We start from the raw sequence: 16212 nt of genomic DNA, 5'->3' as shown, positions 1-16212 counted from the left end.
TTATTAACTGTAAAAAAAACAGACAGATGTTTGCGAAGACAGTCTGTTTCAAGTATTTACATTCATAAAGATAAATTTACAAAAAATAAACTTGGGTGATACAAATATATATTTTAGCATTGCATGATTATATTTTACAAGCGTATAAATCTATAATACAAAAATATAGTTCTAAAAATAGATAATGTATACGAACACTACAGGATGGACAGCAAACGACGAAACTTACAATTCAACTACATGATTGGAATTTCTCGATAATAGTACCCATATTTGCTTTCGAAAGTTTGGCAAAATTATTGATATTATAGCCATATTTTTCTAGTGAATAAAAATATAAAATATAACATATATATTTTGACATATATATTTAGACACATGAAACGCATACAAATTAGTAAGAATCAAAAATAAGTAATGAAAAATGCACACACATGCACACACATGCACACACGCCTGAACACACTCGTACTCTTACAGATATACAGACATACACACACGTACATAGATACAGAGTATTACATAGCTACACAAGCACGTGCATGTTTTTTGTGGGGTTTGTGTTTACATATATAAAACTGAATAAATAGATGGAAAGTCATAAAATAATGAGGAACCATGTAATAATTTTACATGTGCTTAACACATTTGAGCCATCCGTTCATCTGCACCAGACAGGACAGTACATACCAGACTTTGGTATAGCAATCATGTCATTACAGGATTCAGAAAATAGTACAGATAATTACATGTTTACAAACACAGGTTGGTACCAAACAACGATTCAGAGTTTTAAAATGATGTAGGTTGGTACCAAACAACGATACAGAGTTTTAAAATGATGTAGGTTGGTACCAAACAACGATACAGAGTTTTAAAATGATGTAGGTTGGTACTAAACAACGATACAGACTTTTAAAATGATGTAGGTTGGTACCAAACAACGATACAGACTTTTAAAATGATGTAGGTTGGTACCAAACAACGATACAGACTTTTAAAATGATGTAGGTTGGTACCAAACAACGATTCAGACTTTTAAAATGATGTAGGTTGGTACCAAACAACGATACAGACTTTTAAAATGATGTAGGTTGGTACCAAACAACGATACAGACTTTTAAAATGATGTAGGTTGGTACCAAACAACGATACAGACTTTTAAAATGATGTAGGTTGGTACCAAACAACGATACAGACTTTTAAAATGATGTAGGTTGGTACCAAACAACGATTCAGACTTTTAAAATGATGTAGGTTGGTACCAAACAACGATACAGACTTTTAAAATGATGTAGGTTGGTACCAAACAACGATACAGACTTTTAAAATGATGTAGGTTGGTACCAAACAACGATTCAGACTTTTAAAATGATGTAGGTTGGTACCAAACAACGATACAGACTTTTAAAATGATGTAGGTTGGTACCAAACAACGATTCAGAGTTTTAAAATGATGTAGGTTGGTACCAAACAACGATACAGACTTTTAAAATGATGTAGGTTGGTACCAAACAACGATTCAGACTTTTAAAATGATGTAGGTTGGTACCAAACAACGATACAGACTTTTAAAATGATGTAGGTTGGTACCAAACAACGATACAGACTTTTAAAATGATGTCTTCAATAATATATTTGTCAACCGTAAACAAAATTACTTCGATCTCAATTTTCCAGCCCATAACATCACATGCTATAGCAAAACAAATACACAGTCACACTTTCAATGAGATATTTTATAGGCGCTACCTGACATGTGTTGCTGTAGTAACATGTTTACGGCTTATAATACCTTCCATTTCTACAATAACACCTATAATACAAGTTCTTGTTTAGAACGTCAGTTGCTGTATATACAGAGCGTTTCAGGCCCTAATGTGTCTCTAAGTGCATTTCACCTTCTCACAATTTGGTACGTAGGAAAAATGTATAGAGGGACGTAATTGTTTGAACTTGTACAAACATTAGAATGAATGAGAGTGTAATGAGACCCCAACACAAACATCCACTGCGGATAGTATGGGTTGACCATTGCTATATGGAATTTAAGGTAATTTTAGTTGTTAGAAACGATCTATTGGTTGAAAACGTTATAATGGCAGTGAAAAGCGTTAAATCCAGTAGTGTACAACACCGCAGACGTTTATACTGTGGTAACAAAAACGCTGTTTAGTAATGTTATTATGTCATTATCATTTTGTTTTTACAAACAAAAACTGGAACAAAACAAAACCTTAGAAATAGTGAAAGAAATACATTGTGTATGTATTATAAAAAAAAGCAAAGAAACAAACAACCAGATGACGAAAGGAAGGAAAAGACAATAAATAATAAAATATACAGGAACAAATCAAATTTCATTTACATGTTAGATTTCAGGAAAAAGTAACAGTACTATTATTTCTTGTATTGTAAACTATACACTCACCTGCGACGTAAAACATCAATATTGAATATCTATCATTCCTGTGACCAACAGCCAGGAATACAAATGTGAACGAATAAACTTAGTTTATACACTGTATGGTATCTTGAAATAGTTAAATGAGAAAAGTAATAAATTGTAACAAAATATTTATAAATTATAATATTTTACAAATTAAACAAAAACCATAAAAACATCGAATTAAAAAAAGGAATGTTAAATTAAATTTTATGAAATTTTAACACCGTGGTTTACAAACAAAAAGAATACAGATTTAGCGAGGCAGACATATAACAAAATATAATAATTGTTTTATTGCTGTGACATACGAATATACTACGTTAATTAAGGATGATCATGACCATCAAAAATCGCCAACCAAAACCGGTATCGACAGTGTAGGTATCGCCAGTGTAGGTATCGACAGTGTAGGTATCGCCAGTGTACTGGTTAACCATCGAAATTACGGCTGGTAGGTACTGGGTTACCCTGGTACATAATTCAACCCAGACAGTTTTAGTGACTCAGTGGGTAAACACTAACATCTAACCAATAACTCACTGTCATGGCCACACACCTCAGCTATCTGGGCAAAGTGCCTGGACCTTAATTGGATGTGGGTACAAAAATAAACTGAAATAAAGCAAAACGTTCAGTGACAGTGATACAACAATAGTAACATATTTAGTAACGCTGATGTTGTAAAATAACCTCATAAACTAATAGTACATGACGCGATAATGTAATAAATATGCTAATTTCGTCACGGACTACATTAAATCAACAAGGCGGCTCATATGTTTTATTACTTCTGAATAATTCATTTGACCTCTGATAAAGCTCTTTAGTTTAGTGACCAGTCAAAACTAAAGTACTAGTTTAAGGGGAAACCTATGTCATCTCAGTTTACTGCACACTAGTTCGGCTTTAATGATGTTATACAATGTAGTTATAAGATCGACACCCAATTATTTACCACTACAAAAAACAAACACACCTAGTTTTCATAAATTCACAATATCGCCTAGCCATATTATAAAATTATTTACTAATACAAAACACAAACACACCTAGAGTTTTAATAAAATCACAATATCGCCTCGCCATATTACAAAAATCATTTACTAATACAAAACACAAACACACCTAGAGTTTTAATAAAATCACAATATCGCCTCGCCACATTATAACATCATTTACTGATATAAAACACAAACACACCTAGTTTCAACAAACTCACAATCTTGCTCACAATATTATAAAAATCACCTACTAATACAAAATTCAACCACAACTACAGTTTTAATAAACTACCAACGGATACTGTCAGCCTGTCAGTTTTAAAAATGTAGATTAAAGCTTGGTAAATTTGGCTCCCGATATTTTGGGGGTTTCTTTTATTGTCCACATTTCTACAAATGTTCATGACGATGCGCCATCAATTTAATTTGGTAATACGGAGTTTTTGTAAGATCATTTTAGGAATACATTCTATTCAACTGTGTGTGTATATATATATATATATATATATATATATATATATATATATATATATATATATATATATGTATATTACTCCAGCTTTCATTTTTATGTCTCTTCTTACCATTTTTCATCGTTTTGTTTTACTTACATTTTATTCTGAAATATGCATACTATTCCGATCTTAATAACATTATTGCTGATCAAATCATGAAATATATATTCAAAACATCTAAGTTAAAGGATTTAATATTGGTGTTTGCCTTTTCGACAGCCCCATTACAAAAAAAATAAAATAATAATAATAATAATAATAATAATCATAATCATAATAAATAATAATAAATAAATAAATAAATAAAACCCACTGAGCATTTACTCGTCTCCAAATCATCTGAGCACGAGAACTCCATCACATAATGGTTGTAAAAAGTATTAAAAATAATCCAGCGTGATTTATGTGGCACTCTGTTGACACTTCGCTCAAGATTTCTTGGTCAAGTGTGAAACAAAATTTACATTTATGTCTGTCGAAAAAGACATTTTCGAGAATAAAATCTGTTTATAAAATGTATAAATAATTTATATATATATAATAGTTTTGCCTTGCTTAACATTGATATGTCTCCTTTCACCGTTGAACTTAACTACTAAAATAAGGTCGATTCATATTTTGATTGCCGACTTCCTGGGAAAATGAAATATAGGTCGACGTATTGTAAATGGAATACATTTCAACGAACGCGCACCAAAATAATGGGAACTGTGACGCGTCAGAAACATATGTATGTAAACTGACTAAAAAGTGCGGGTCAGGTATGAACAGGAACAAGACTAAGCGAGTCGAAGGCTCGACAACAACTTAAAGTTAAACTTTGTTTCGTTTAACGCCACAACTAGAGCACATTGTTTAATTATTCATCGGCTATTGGATGTCAAGCATTTGATCATCTTTGACACGTTGTCTTATGAATGAATGAATGAATGAATGAATGAATGAATTAATTAATTAACTATTAATTAATTAATTAATTAACTATGACACCCCAGAACAAATATACATCATACATTGGCTATTGGGTATCAAACAATGCTAAATAGATCAATGAATCGATACTCAACGTTAATATAAAAATTCAAGAATTAAATTAAAACAGTGTAAACATTGGAAACCTACGTTTTTCTATTAGTAGCAAGATATCATTGATATGCATTCTCCCATAGGCAGGACAACACATACCACGATCTTTGATATACCAGTCGTAGGTCACTGGTTGGGACTGGGAAGTAATTTAAATTATTAATAAATTATTTATTTATTTTTTGAAAGCGAATTAATTTTTCCTTCAGTATTTTTAAATATATACATTGTGCAATTATACATGCACAGGAATTGTTTATCACGAGTGTGTTTGATAGCTGGAAATAGACATTTGTAGATTGTATGACTTTTCGGGTTTGGACAAATTACATTTTGAAATTCCACGTTTTAGGTCTGGAATTTGATATTTCAAATTTGCATTGCTGTTTAGGTCTAGAAATTGACAGTTTCAGATTGCATGGGTTTTGAGGTCTGCAAAATTACATTTTGAAATTCCACGTTTTAGGTCTGGAATTTGATATTTCAAATTTGCATTGCTGTTTAGGTCTAGAAATTGATAGTTTCAGATTGCATGGGTTTTGAGGTCTGCAAAATTACATTTTGAAATTCCACGTTTTAGGTCTGGAATTTGATATTTCAAATTTGCATTGCTGTTTAGGTCTAGAAATTGACAGTTTCAGATTGCATGGGTTTTGAGGTCTGCAAAATCACATTTTGAAATTCCACGTTTTAGGTCTGGAATTTGATATTTCAAATTTGCATTGCTGTTTAGGTCTAGAAATTGACAGTTTCAGATTGCATGGGTTTTGAGGTCTGCAAAATTACATTTTGAAATTCCACTTTTTTGGTCTGGAATTTGATATTTCAAATTTGCATTGCTGTTTAGATCTAGAAATTGACAGTTTCAGATTGCATGGGTTTTGAGGTCTGCAAAATTACATTTGAAAATTTTTATGACATTTTTTTTTTTATGACCCGTATGACGTTTGCTTAAAGAACTCGACTGGGAGGACAGTGGTCAAGGAAACCTTTTTACCATCAAAACCTGAGTCTCTGAGACATTATCTTCATGTTATGCAACGTCGTCGACAGCGCGTCGTGTCCGATGATGCGCAGAACCCGGATGAGGGTGTCGACGTTGGCGTCTGCGCCATTAGTATCCTTCCACAGCAACATGGAGTCGTATATCCGGTCTGGCAGTTTCTCCTTCCCGTGGTGCCTCTGTTCCAACTCCGTTATTGCCTCTTCCGCGATGTCGAACTTCTTCAGGAAGTATCGCAGATCGTTCTTGGTGAGGGCCACTTTCATAGTGTCGAACATTTTCAGCAGAAGGAGTTCTGATTTAAAAAATAATAATAATAAATTAAAAAAAAAAAAAAAATTGTTCTGAATTGTACGAAACATGAAACAAAATATTAAAATGTATGACACGTCTAATTAAAGCTGAAGTTTGTTTTGTTCATCGACACCACTAGAACACACTGATTTATTAAACATCGGTTATTGGATGTCAAACATTTGGTAATTTTGAGAGTCAGGCCATCGATCTTATCCAATTCCTTTTGACCACCCGATCTAATTTAGCGACCAAATTTAATGAGTAGAATTTTCTTTATTAATTATATTAATTAGAGATGCGCATCAAAATTTTAAAGGCCCACTATTTAATTTTTGGATTTAAATTTCAAAATTGTCCGCTTAATTTGTTTTCTGTCCCGGGACAAGCCCCTGGCTATCCGGAGACAGGCCCCGGGACGGACATGCTCGAAACTCTAGTGGTATATGAAAATGTAAAAATTATTCACACTCGCACTCTTAGAGAGGAAACCCGCTACAATTTTCAATCAGTAGCAAGGGATATTTTATATGCTCCATCCCACAGACAGGATAGCACATACCACGGCTTTTGATATACCTGTCGTGAGAAGTGGCTGGAACCAGAAATAGCCCAATAGTTATGTCTGAGAGTTTACTTATTTACTTTAAGGGTGAGATGGTTTAGTATTTATATCCATGGTGTAGACGTTGACTGAAACAGCGCATGTAGCAGATTTAGCCACATATGTTGCTAATGTCGTCTATGAGATTTGATCTGACATTCGGTTGTTCTTACCTTCTCTTTCCACGGCCCGCCTAATGAACCGGCCGATGGGTTGCATGACTCCGCTCACACACACCTCTATAGGAGGACACTTCAGCGGGTTGTGGTGCAGGCGGAGATCCTTCAGGTTGGTAAGGTGGTCGAAGTTTTCCGGAAGTGACGTCAGCAGGTTGTCGTTGAGGTGAAGGACCTGGAGCCGTTTCATGTCGCAGATTCTGTCTGGTAATTCCTCCAGCTCGTTGTGGTCCGCTACCAGACACTGGAGGTTCTTCATGTTCGACAATACTTCGGGTAAAGCCGCCAGGACATTGTTAGACACGATCAGAGTCGATATCGGCGTCGTCACGAGTTCATCAGGAAGACAGACGACCTTCGTGCCGTCTGATTGGTCAAATTTAATTTTTTCCAATTTCGGCAGCTTGCATATAGCTTTTGGGAACTCCGGCAAAAGGTTGTTGGAGAGATCGAGTTCTACAAGATTTTTTAGCTCACTGATTGCTTCGGGAATCTCTCTCAGAGAATTATCAGAAAGATCGGCGACTCTTAGACACGCGAAGGTGCAGAGTTCTGGGATAATTTCTTTGATTTTGTTACCTCTGAGGTTGAGCACCTGTAGCGAGACCAATTTGGCCATCTGTGGAGGCAGCTCACTGATGATGTTCTCGGAGAGATCCAGCAATTCCAGCTTCGTCATCTTACAGACGGAAAGAGGGAAACTGCTGAGGTTATTTCTGTCCAGATGAAGCTCTTGCATCCCTTGCAGGGCTCCGAACTCGGTTGGTATCTCGGAGAGGTTATTTCCAGAAAGAGACAGATGCTGCAGCCCAAATGTAGCGCAGATCATGGACGGAATTTCGTCAAACTTGCCGTCCCCCAACACCAGCGTGTGCAGTGATTTTAAGTTGGCCAGTTCTATCGGAAGCTGAGACACTGGATTGTTGAGAAGGCTAAGGACGGTGATGTTGGAACACCAGCATAGTCCTTCCGGGACGTAGGCGATTTTGTTGTAGCCGAGGTAGACCTCGCTCAGCGCAAACAAGTCGGCGATGTTTTCTGGGATTTCTGTCAAGTTGTTGTTCTCGACGCCGAGGATTTCCAGACTCGTAAGCTGACAGATCTCATCTGGTAGACACGACAGCTGATTGTTGTTCAGCCCCAACGTCTTCAAGTTGGTGAGGTGGGCGATTTCAGGGTGGATCTCCGTCAGTTTGTTTCCAGAGAAAGAAAGTTCCACGAGATTCACCAGGCTGAAGAGCTGGATGGGCACGAACTGGAAGTCGTTGTCGTCTGCCAGAAGATTCTCCAGGTTGGTCAGGTTCTCCATCTCCATGGGCAGACAGGATAGGTGGTTTCCGGACAGTCCGAGTCGGCGCAAGCTCTCGATCTGACATACCGCGTGGTTCAGACACTCAAACTCGTTCTTTTCCAGACCCAGGACCTCGAGCTTCTTCAGGTGAACGAGTGAAACTGGCAGCTCAGACAGTCGGTTCCCATTCAGACACAGACTACGCAGATCAGTTAGATCCCCGATCGAGGAAGGCACGGAAGTTAACCGGTTGCCGTTGGCAACGAATTGTTTGAGTTGAGAGAGACAGCATATACCGGACGATAGTGTCGCGATGTCGTTGTTTGACACGTCGAGGATTTGCAGATTTCGGAGACTGTATATCGATGAGCACAGCGTCGTCAGGTTGTTGTTCGAGATGATGAGGATCTCCAGATTAACAAGGCTGGAGATATCGTCAGGAATATCTGTAATGGCATTGTTTGCCAGGAACAGGTAATTGAGGTGTTCGAGTTCAAACACGTTGGCGGGGACATGGACCAGTGACAGGTAGCTCAGGTCGAGACTGACATTTTTCCCGTGTGCGTGCATGTAAAGGTTAAGGTCATATCCTGATGACGAACTGTCTGCATCCTCGTATTCCTGGGTTGTCTCATCTAGATTGTCTTGGCTATCTTGATTTTCTTGTTTTTGCTTCAGTTCCCTGCTTTTCTATTGATTCCTCGGTTCTTGGGGTTTCCGGAATTTCTTGGTTGTCCCCCTTTTCCAGAACTAAGCAACAAACAAAAAAATTAATGGTGATAACAATAATATTAAAATATAATAAGAAAAATGATAATTGCAACAATAATATTAAAATGTAATAACAAAAAGCGACCTCAGCGCCATGATTACCTTAACTGGTATTATGCACTTAAGGTGATCTTTGCGTTAAGGTCGCTTCGTGGAATATTACAACGAAGGAGACCTTTTTATAGAACATTAGGCACGATGGATGAAAGTAGATATGGAGGTGGGGGGGGGGGGGGGGGGGGGGTACTGAGAAAAAACCGCAAAGCAAAGTTTCTAGGGTTCGGGAGTATGCTCCCCCGTAAAACTGTGAAAACTAGATATCCTGAAATACAATTTCCTGCATTCTGCAAGTAATTTCGCTTGATACGCGGTCGGTCTGGGATCGGTCCCCGTTGGTGGACCCATTGGGCCATTTCTCGCTTCAGCCAGTGCACCACGACTGGTATGTCAAAGGCCGTGATATGTGTTATCCTATTTGTGGGATGGTGCATATAATAGATCACTTGGTGCTAATCAATATATGTGTGGTCCTTAACCATATGTCCGACGCCATATAACCGTCAATAAAATGTGTTGAGTGCGTCGTTAAATAAAACATTTCCTTCCTTCTACAAGTAATAGTCATCTCCGCCATAAGATTTACTACCAATAATATTTTTGATTCAGAATGCCTGTACATTAGCTTTTGTGTTCTTATATTTTTATTTTGTCATTATGTATCAGGTTTTTTTTATGTACACTGTATCTTGTGTTGAAATTTAATTTTTTTTTTAAATAGGCCTACAAATCGAATGTTTTTTGTTGTTTTTTGTTTTTGTTGTTTTTTGTTTTTGTTTTGTTTTGTTTTGTTTGTTTTTTGTTTCTTTTTCTTTTTTTGCTTGTGTTTTAAACAGAAATACATACCCTGTATAACAGTTATAATATAAGTCCTAAATACACTATCCTGTCTGTGGGATGGTGCATATAAAAGATCCCTTGCTACTAATGAAAAAATGTAGCGAGTTTCCTCTATGACTGTGTCAAAATGACCAAAAAATTTAAATTATTGTTTGTTTGTCTATCTATCTATCTCTCTATCTATCTATCTATCTATCTATCTATCTATTCATCTATTTATCTATTTATTTATCTTTTTTTATTTATTTATTTAAAAAATATATATATTTTCCCATTTTTTTTAAAGAGTAATGTATTTTTCTGTTTTGTTATTTTGGTTTTGTTGATTTTTCGGGGAAAGTGGGTGGGTAGTTCTTTTCTTTCACTTTTTATTTATTTGTGTGTTTGTTTGGTTCTATTTATTCGTTCATCCGTCCGTTCGTTAGTTAGTTGTTTGTGTTTTCGTTCGTTCGTTCATTAATTAATTAATTAATTAATTCATTAATTCATTCATTCATTCATTCATTCATTTATTCATTTATTAGGAGTGGGGTGGGGGCGTCTTCGAAAAAAACCCAAACAGAACAAAGCAGAAATGTTTAAATTGCCCCGAGCAAAGAATGGCTTCGCGCTATCCCTGGTGTTTATAAAGCGATTATTACCGTCAACGCGCTGATTGATATATGGCTTCTGACTAGTCCAAGTTTTTGAAAGGTGGCGCAGGTTGTGATACTGAAACTCGCATTTATCGGTTATCAGATATATATATTTACACGGGATTGTTGTGGCGGGTTGGTGCAAACACAGGTACCAAAGGATTAAAAACTACTAACCTCGCTTTAGCCTAACCTAGCCTATCGTACTGTATGACCCCTGTATCATCAAATTGTGTGTGTGTGTGTGTGTGTGTGTGTGTATGTGTGTGTGTGTGTGTGTGTGTCTGTGTGTGTCTGTGTCTGTGTAGGTGTGTGTAGGTGTGTGTGTGTGTCTGTGTGTGTCTGTGTAGGTGTCTGTGTAGGTGTGTGTGTAGGTGTGTGTGTGTGTGTGTGTGTCTGTGTAGGTGTGTGTGTAGGTGTATGTGTGTATGTTTTATGTGGAGCAGGTTGAGGTGCCAGGACCGTACCCTGATAAAAATCCGGGTGTGTGTGGGGGGGGGGGGGGGGGGGGCACTTTTTTCTTATAAACAAATGAAACACTATACAAATTAAACCCTGAGATATGTATGCTATTTTCTATTTTGACAGCGTTAGAATCAACTTATGTGGCTTTGGACAAGGTATTTCTAAAAAATAAAGCTCAAAACGTATTGCAAACACATGTATTTTTTAAAATCTGAAAGTCGTCGGCTTATTGGAATGGACTGGATACGTCATAATTATCTAGTGGACCTACTTTTTGACAATTGTTATTAAATGTTATGGTAACAAATAATCATATTTAATTAAGCTTATGTTATTCTAGGACAAATGAAAATCTATCTTGTACTTTTAACTCATGCTGACATGAGCGCATGCGCGCATATAAAAATAGCAATGGAATTTTCCATTACTACATGAATTATCCCAACAGTCAATTAATTGCAATAAGAACAGATCTTACATGATGACATAACCGTCTAAATATTACTGTAATAAACATTAAGTACGTTTTTATGCTTTGTAATATGATAACAAAGTGCATCATTTTATAAATTGGTACAATGTTGGGTTTTGTTGTTTTTTGTTTGTTTGTTGTAGCATTTATAATATCTCTATCTAATGTCTTGTATATAGGACAGCCACTCCCGAGGAAATCCTTTACTGGCGATTACATCCTTCTTGTATCACCACAAAGAGGACTGCCACTCCCAACTAGTTTACTGAAGCACGCGCAGTTCTACTTTAGTATCTTTGTACTGCATTACTTGAGACATTGCAAGTCAAGGTGCAAACCTTGGCTGTTGTAACATTTTGTCTTCACCCCTGTATTTTAAATGAGATTTAATCTATATAATTTAATGGTAATTTGTAAACAAAAACAAAACAAACAAAAAACAATTTTATTTATAATGCATTTCTTTTTTAAAAAATGCTCTTTGAATTGGTATGGGTTTAAAACTTAATAAATTCTTTTTATATGAATTTTAATTTTATTCATTATGACGAGTAGCCCATGAAGTGGCGATAGCGGGTTTCCTCTCTCAATATATGTGTCGTCCTTAACCATATGTCTGACGCCAAATAACCGTAAATACAATGTGTTGAGTGCGTCGTTAAATAAAACATTTCTTTCTTTCATTATGACATTGCATGCCAATTCGCCGGTTTCATTTGGACGCAAACGGACTACATAGAGAGAGAGAGAGAGAGAGAGAGAGAGAGAGAGAGAGAGAGAGAGAGAGAGAGAGAGAGAGAGAGAGAGAGAGAGAGAGAGAGAGAGAGATATAATAACCTGGCGGATAATTGTGCAGCAGACGAGGATGGGGAGAGGGGGTCTGGATCGTGGCGAGCGAAGGTTTTCGGGAGTAAAAAGAATAATTTATTTGAGCTGGGGCTATGGACACCAACCCCCCCCCCCCCTTTCTACACCCGCGCTTGATAATAAATGGTCTTCTGGAGGCGGTACACACAATTAAGAACACTTTCAACACCACCCCATCAACCCCACCCCCAACCCCCATTTTTTGGTATCTCTTGCAGGGAACTTCCGCCCCTTCCACCTCACCCCTGCTATGTACGGCCCTAATTATATATCACGTATAAATATATCACGAGAAACCATACCCGGATATCGGATTCACCATACGGTTGTCGAGGAGGAGTTAAAAACATGGCAAACGGGTACTTTAATCCCAGTTGTGTTGTAATCCGTTTTCCAGGTGTGTCCAATAAGTAGGGAAACTTACCTGCTGGCATGCGATCGCAAATCCTCATCGCATTAATTACGGATGCCCCCGATATCCGATTAGCAGAGAAGCGACGACCCGTTCGCAGGTTACCCGTTACCAAAGACGCTCCGCCAGTGTTGTCAGGTATGTGATCCCATTACCGTAAACTCTCCAGTAGAAGCTGACCAACCGTACTGACTTTTATTATTTTCGCATTCGTCATAAACCAGATACTCTGAATTGTTGCCGCACCGCGATGCACGATCGGTCTAGGATCGATCCCTGTCAGTGTGCCCATTGGGATATTTTTTGTTCCTGCCAGTACACCACGACTGGTATATCAACAGCCGTGGTATGTGCTATCCTGTCTGTGCGATGGTGCATATAAAAGATCCCTTGCTACTAATGGGAAATAAATGTAGTGGGTTTCCTCTCTAAGACTATGTCAGAATAACCAACTGTTTGACATCCAACAGTCGATGATTAATAAACCAGTGTGCTCTAATTGTGTTGTTAAACAAAAACAAACATTTTGTTATGTAGCGCAGGCGTGAGTGCGGGAAACTGTGCAGTAGGGTGTAGTTTATGGCGAGCTACGTGTTGCAGTAGGGTGCCGTTTATGGCGAGCTACGTGTTGCAGTAGGGTGCCGTTTATGGCGAGCTACGTGTTGCAGTAGGGTGCCGTTTATGGCGAGCTACGTGTTGCAGTAGGGTGCCGTTTATGGCGAGCTACGTGTTGCAGTAGGGTTCAGTTTATGGCGAGCTGCGTGTTGCAGTAGGGTGCAGTTTATGGCGAGCTGCGTGTTGCAGTAGGGTGCAGTTTATGGCGAGCTGCGTGTTGCAGTAGGGTGCAGTTTATGGCGAGCTACGTGTTGTAGTAGGGTGCAGTTTATGGCGAGCTACGTGTTGCAGTAGGGTGCAGTTTATGGCGAGATACGTGTTGCAGTAGGGTGCAGTTTATGGCGAGATACCTATTGTAGTAGGGTGCAGTTTATGGCGAGCTACGTGTTGCAGTAGGGTGCAGTTTATGGCGAGCTACGTGTTGTAGTAGGGTGCAGTTTATGGCGAGCTACGTGTTGAAGTAGGTGCAGTTTATGGCGAGCTACATATTTATGTTGGCTCAGGTCCGGAAAATATAATAAAACGAAAATTAACTTGGAGCAGATGGTTCACCCCACGAACCTCAATCTGCACATGCGCCAGTGTGTGCCCGACTCATAACAAACAAACCATATTAATTGATTTAAGATGGTGTTTGTTCGACAGTGTTCTTATTCAATTAAGCTTCAAGCGCAATAGGTGTTCAGGGCGTAACGTTTAGCCATCAGGTACAGGGAAGTCAGAACATTGATTAATGATCTGTACCTAGTTATTATGGACAGAGAGAGAGAGAGAGAGAGAGAGAGAGAGAGAGAGAGAGAGAGAGAGAGGGGGGGGGCGGACGGACGGACGGACGGACGGAAGGACAGACAGACAGACAGAGACTGAAAGATACTGACTGGCTGGCAGGATGAATGGATGAATGAATGAATGAATGAATGAATGAATGATATAGATATCATGAATCAACGAATGAATGGATGAATAAATGAATGAATGAATGATATCAATATAATTCAAATCTATATTAGTAATAAATTACTTCGTAAAGTGCTGACTAAAAATACCGATAACACAGAACATGTTTAATATACAGACATGGACATGAAAAACAGGTTAGACGTGCCAAAACTGGCCCTTTATAGATAATAATGAAAGTAATATGTGAGTTGAATGTAAAGAAAGGAACAAACAAATTATATTTGTGAAAAATATTTTATATGGCCTAGTTAGTAAGCTAGCAGGCGCGACTGCAGGAATTTTATTGTGTGTGTGTGGTGGAGGGGGGGGGGGGATAGACGATGGCGATATAAGTTTATTATAGGGGTCGAGTCATCTCCCCCCCCCCCCCCCCGAAAATATTTTTAAAATGCTTGAACGGGGATGGGGGGTGGGGGGTCATAGGAAAGGAAGGTAGAATGCATGAACCTGCTTTTAAGCATATCTTTAATTCCCGGAGATGAGGGGCGTGTCGCAATATGCAAATAATGAGGCGAATTTGATCACTATTTGAAAACAATCCACTTTCTTACATACCCGGTCTACAGGCTGGTAGGTACTGGGTTCGGATCCCAGTCGAGGCATGGGATTTTTAATCCCGATACCGACTCCAAACCCTGAGTGAGTGCTTCGCAAGGCTCAATGGGTAGGTGTAAACCACTTGCACCGACCAGTGATCCATAACTGGTTCAACAAAGGCCATGGTTTGTGCTATCCTGCCTGTGGGAAGCGCAAATAAAAGATCCCTTGCTGCCTGTCGTAAAAGAGTAGCCTATGTGGCGACAGCGGGTTTCCTCTAAAACACAGTGTCAGAATGACCATATGTTTGACGTCCAATAGCCGATGATAAGATAAAAAATCAATGTGCTCCAGTGGCGTCGTTAAATAAAACAAACTTGAGAGAATGACGTGTAAGAGTAGTGATATGACCCAATCATATCACACATGCATTGGTTATCGATTTAACGATATCTGATTAGCTGCTATTTGGTGCTCACCTGGAGATCAAATCCAAACCGTCCACCGAAATGAGCACTATCGAAATAGATTCCTATATATCCACTGTTTAAACGAAATACCATAGATCATATATAGGTTTTTAAAAAGACGTTTAAAATGGTTTTGAGCTTAATGTTTTGAATATATGTAATAAATCTAATACTACACACGTCCGTTAGACGTCATTCATCTCAGAGCGCATTGTTTTAAAACGTACGCTCGTTATATAGGTCTTTTGATAAACATTTGTTGTAAGATTAATGCTATATAATGACTATTCGTGTAGTATCTCCTATATATTATTGGTATGGTAAGCTCGTTTGTGACCAGTGAAATTCAGAAGCGGTTTTTCCTCATTATACAGTGGTATATACGATGATATAGCTGGGTGTGTATCTCACGTAGGCACATGGCTCAGTGTAAATAATACCTGTATTATCATCATTGTAATTTTGTTCTTCAGTAGTGGCGACCTTTTCAGAACTGACGTCTTCATCCATGGCAGACTCTATTCAATCATACAACACGACTTACTGTGACATCATAACCATTGTGACGTAATACACAAAAGGGCGGGGCTTCTTAAACTAGGCTAGGTAGCATAGCGGTATAGGGTGTTTTTTTCATAATTAGCACAATAAAAATGTTATTAAGCAAACCTCATGCTATTATTATTAATAGC

General features: G+C 37.9%; 1 protein-coding gene across 2 annotated transcripts; it reads right to left on the bottom strand.

Annotated features, from left to right (window-relative positions):
• Window positions 1-91: 91 nt before the first annotated feature.
• LOC121387376 (leucine-rich repeat and death domain-containing protein 1-like) lies at window positions 92-16068 on the bottom strand. Of its 2 annotated transcripts, none has more exons than XM_041518476.1 (4): window positions 15961-16068; window positions 7126-9169; window positions 6049-6349; window positions 92-3061 (listed from the first exon to the last, which is right to left on the bottom strand). In XM_041518476.1, the coding sequence occupies exons 2-3, from the start codon at window positions 8987-8989 to the stop codon at window positions 6051-6053; spliced, it is 2163 nt and encodes a 720-aa protein (XP_041374410.1). In that variant the 5' UTR covers window positions 8990-9169; window positions 15961-16068; the 3' UTR covers window positions 92-3061; window positions 6049-6050. The 2 variants fall into 2 exon arrangements, with proteins under 2 accessions (XP_041374410.1, XP_041374409.1); XM_041518475.1 differs by lacking the exon at window positions 15961-16068 and adding an exon at window positions 12951-13036.
• Window positions 16069-16212: the final 144 nt, after the last annotated feature.

Source organism: Gigantopelta aegis, chromosome 13 (genome assembly GCF_016097555.1).
Source record: "Gigantopelta aegis isolate Gae_Host chromosome 13, Gae_host_genome, whole genome shotgun sequence".
Classification (NCBI taxonomy): domain Eukaryota; kingdom Metazoa; phylum Mollusca; class Gastropoda; order Neomphalida; family Peltospiridae; genus Gigantopelta; species Gigantopelta aegis.
The sequence above is the reverse complement of the archived record's forward strand: the minus strand, read 5'-3'. Positions and strand labels throughout refer to the sequence as shown.

Excerpts from the sequence above, each read along its gene's own strand:
- LOC121387376 (XM_041518476.1), bottom strand. The coding sequence starts at position 8,989 with ATGCACGCACACGGGAAAAATGTCAGTCTCGACCTGAGCTACCTGTCA. Across the intron at positions 6,350-7,125 it reads GCGGGCCGTGGAAAGAGAAG|AACTCCTTCTGCTGAAAATG; the intron begins GTAAGAACAACC and ends TTTTTAAATCAG.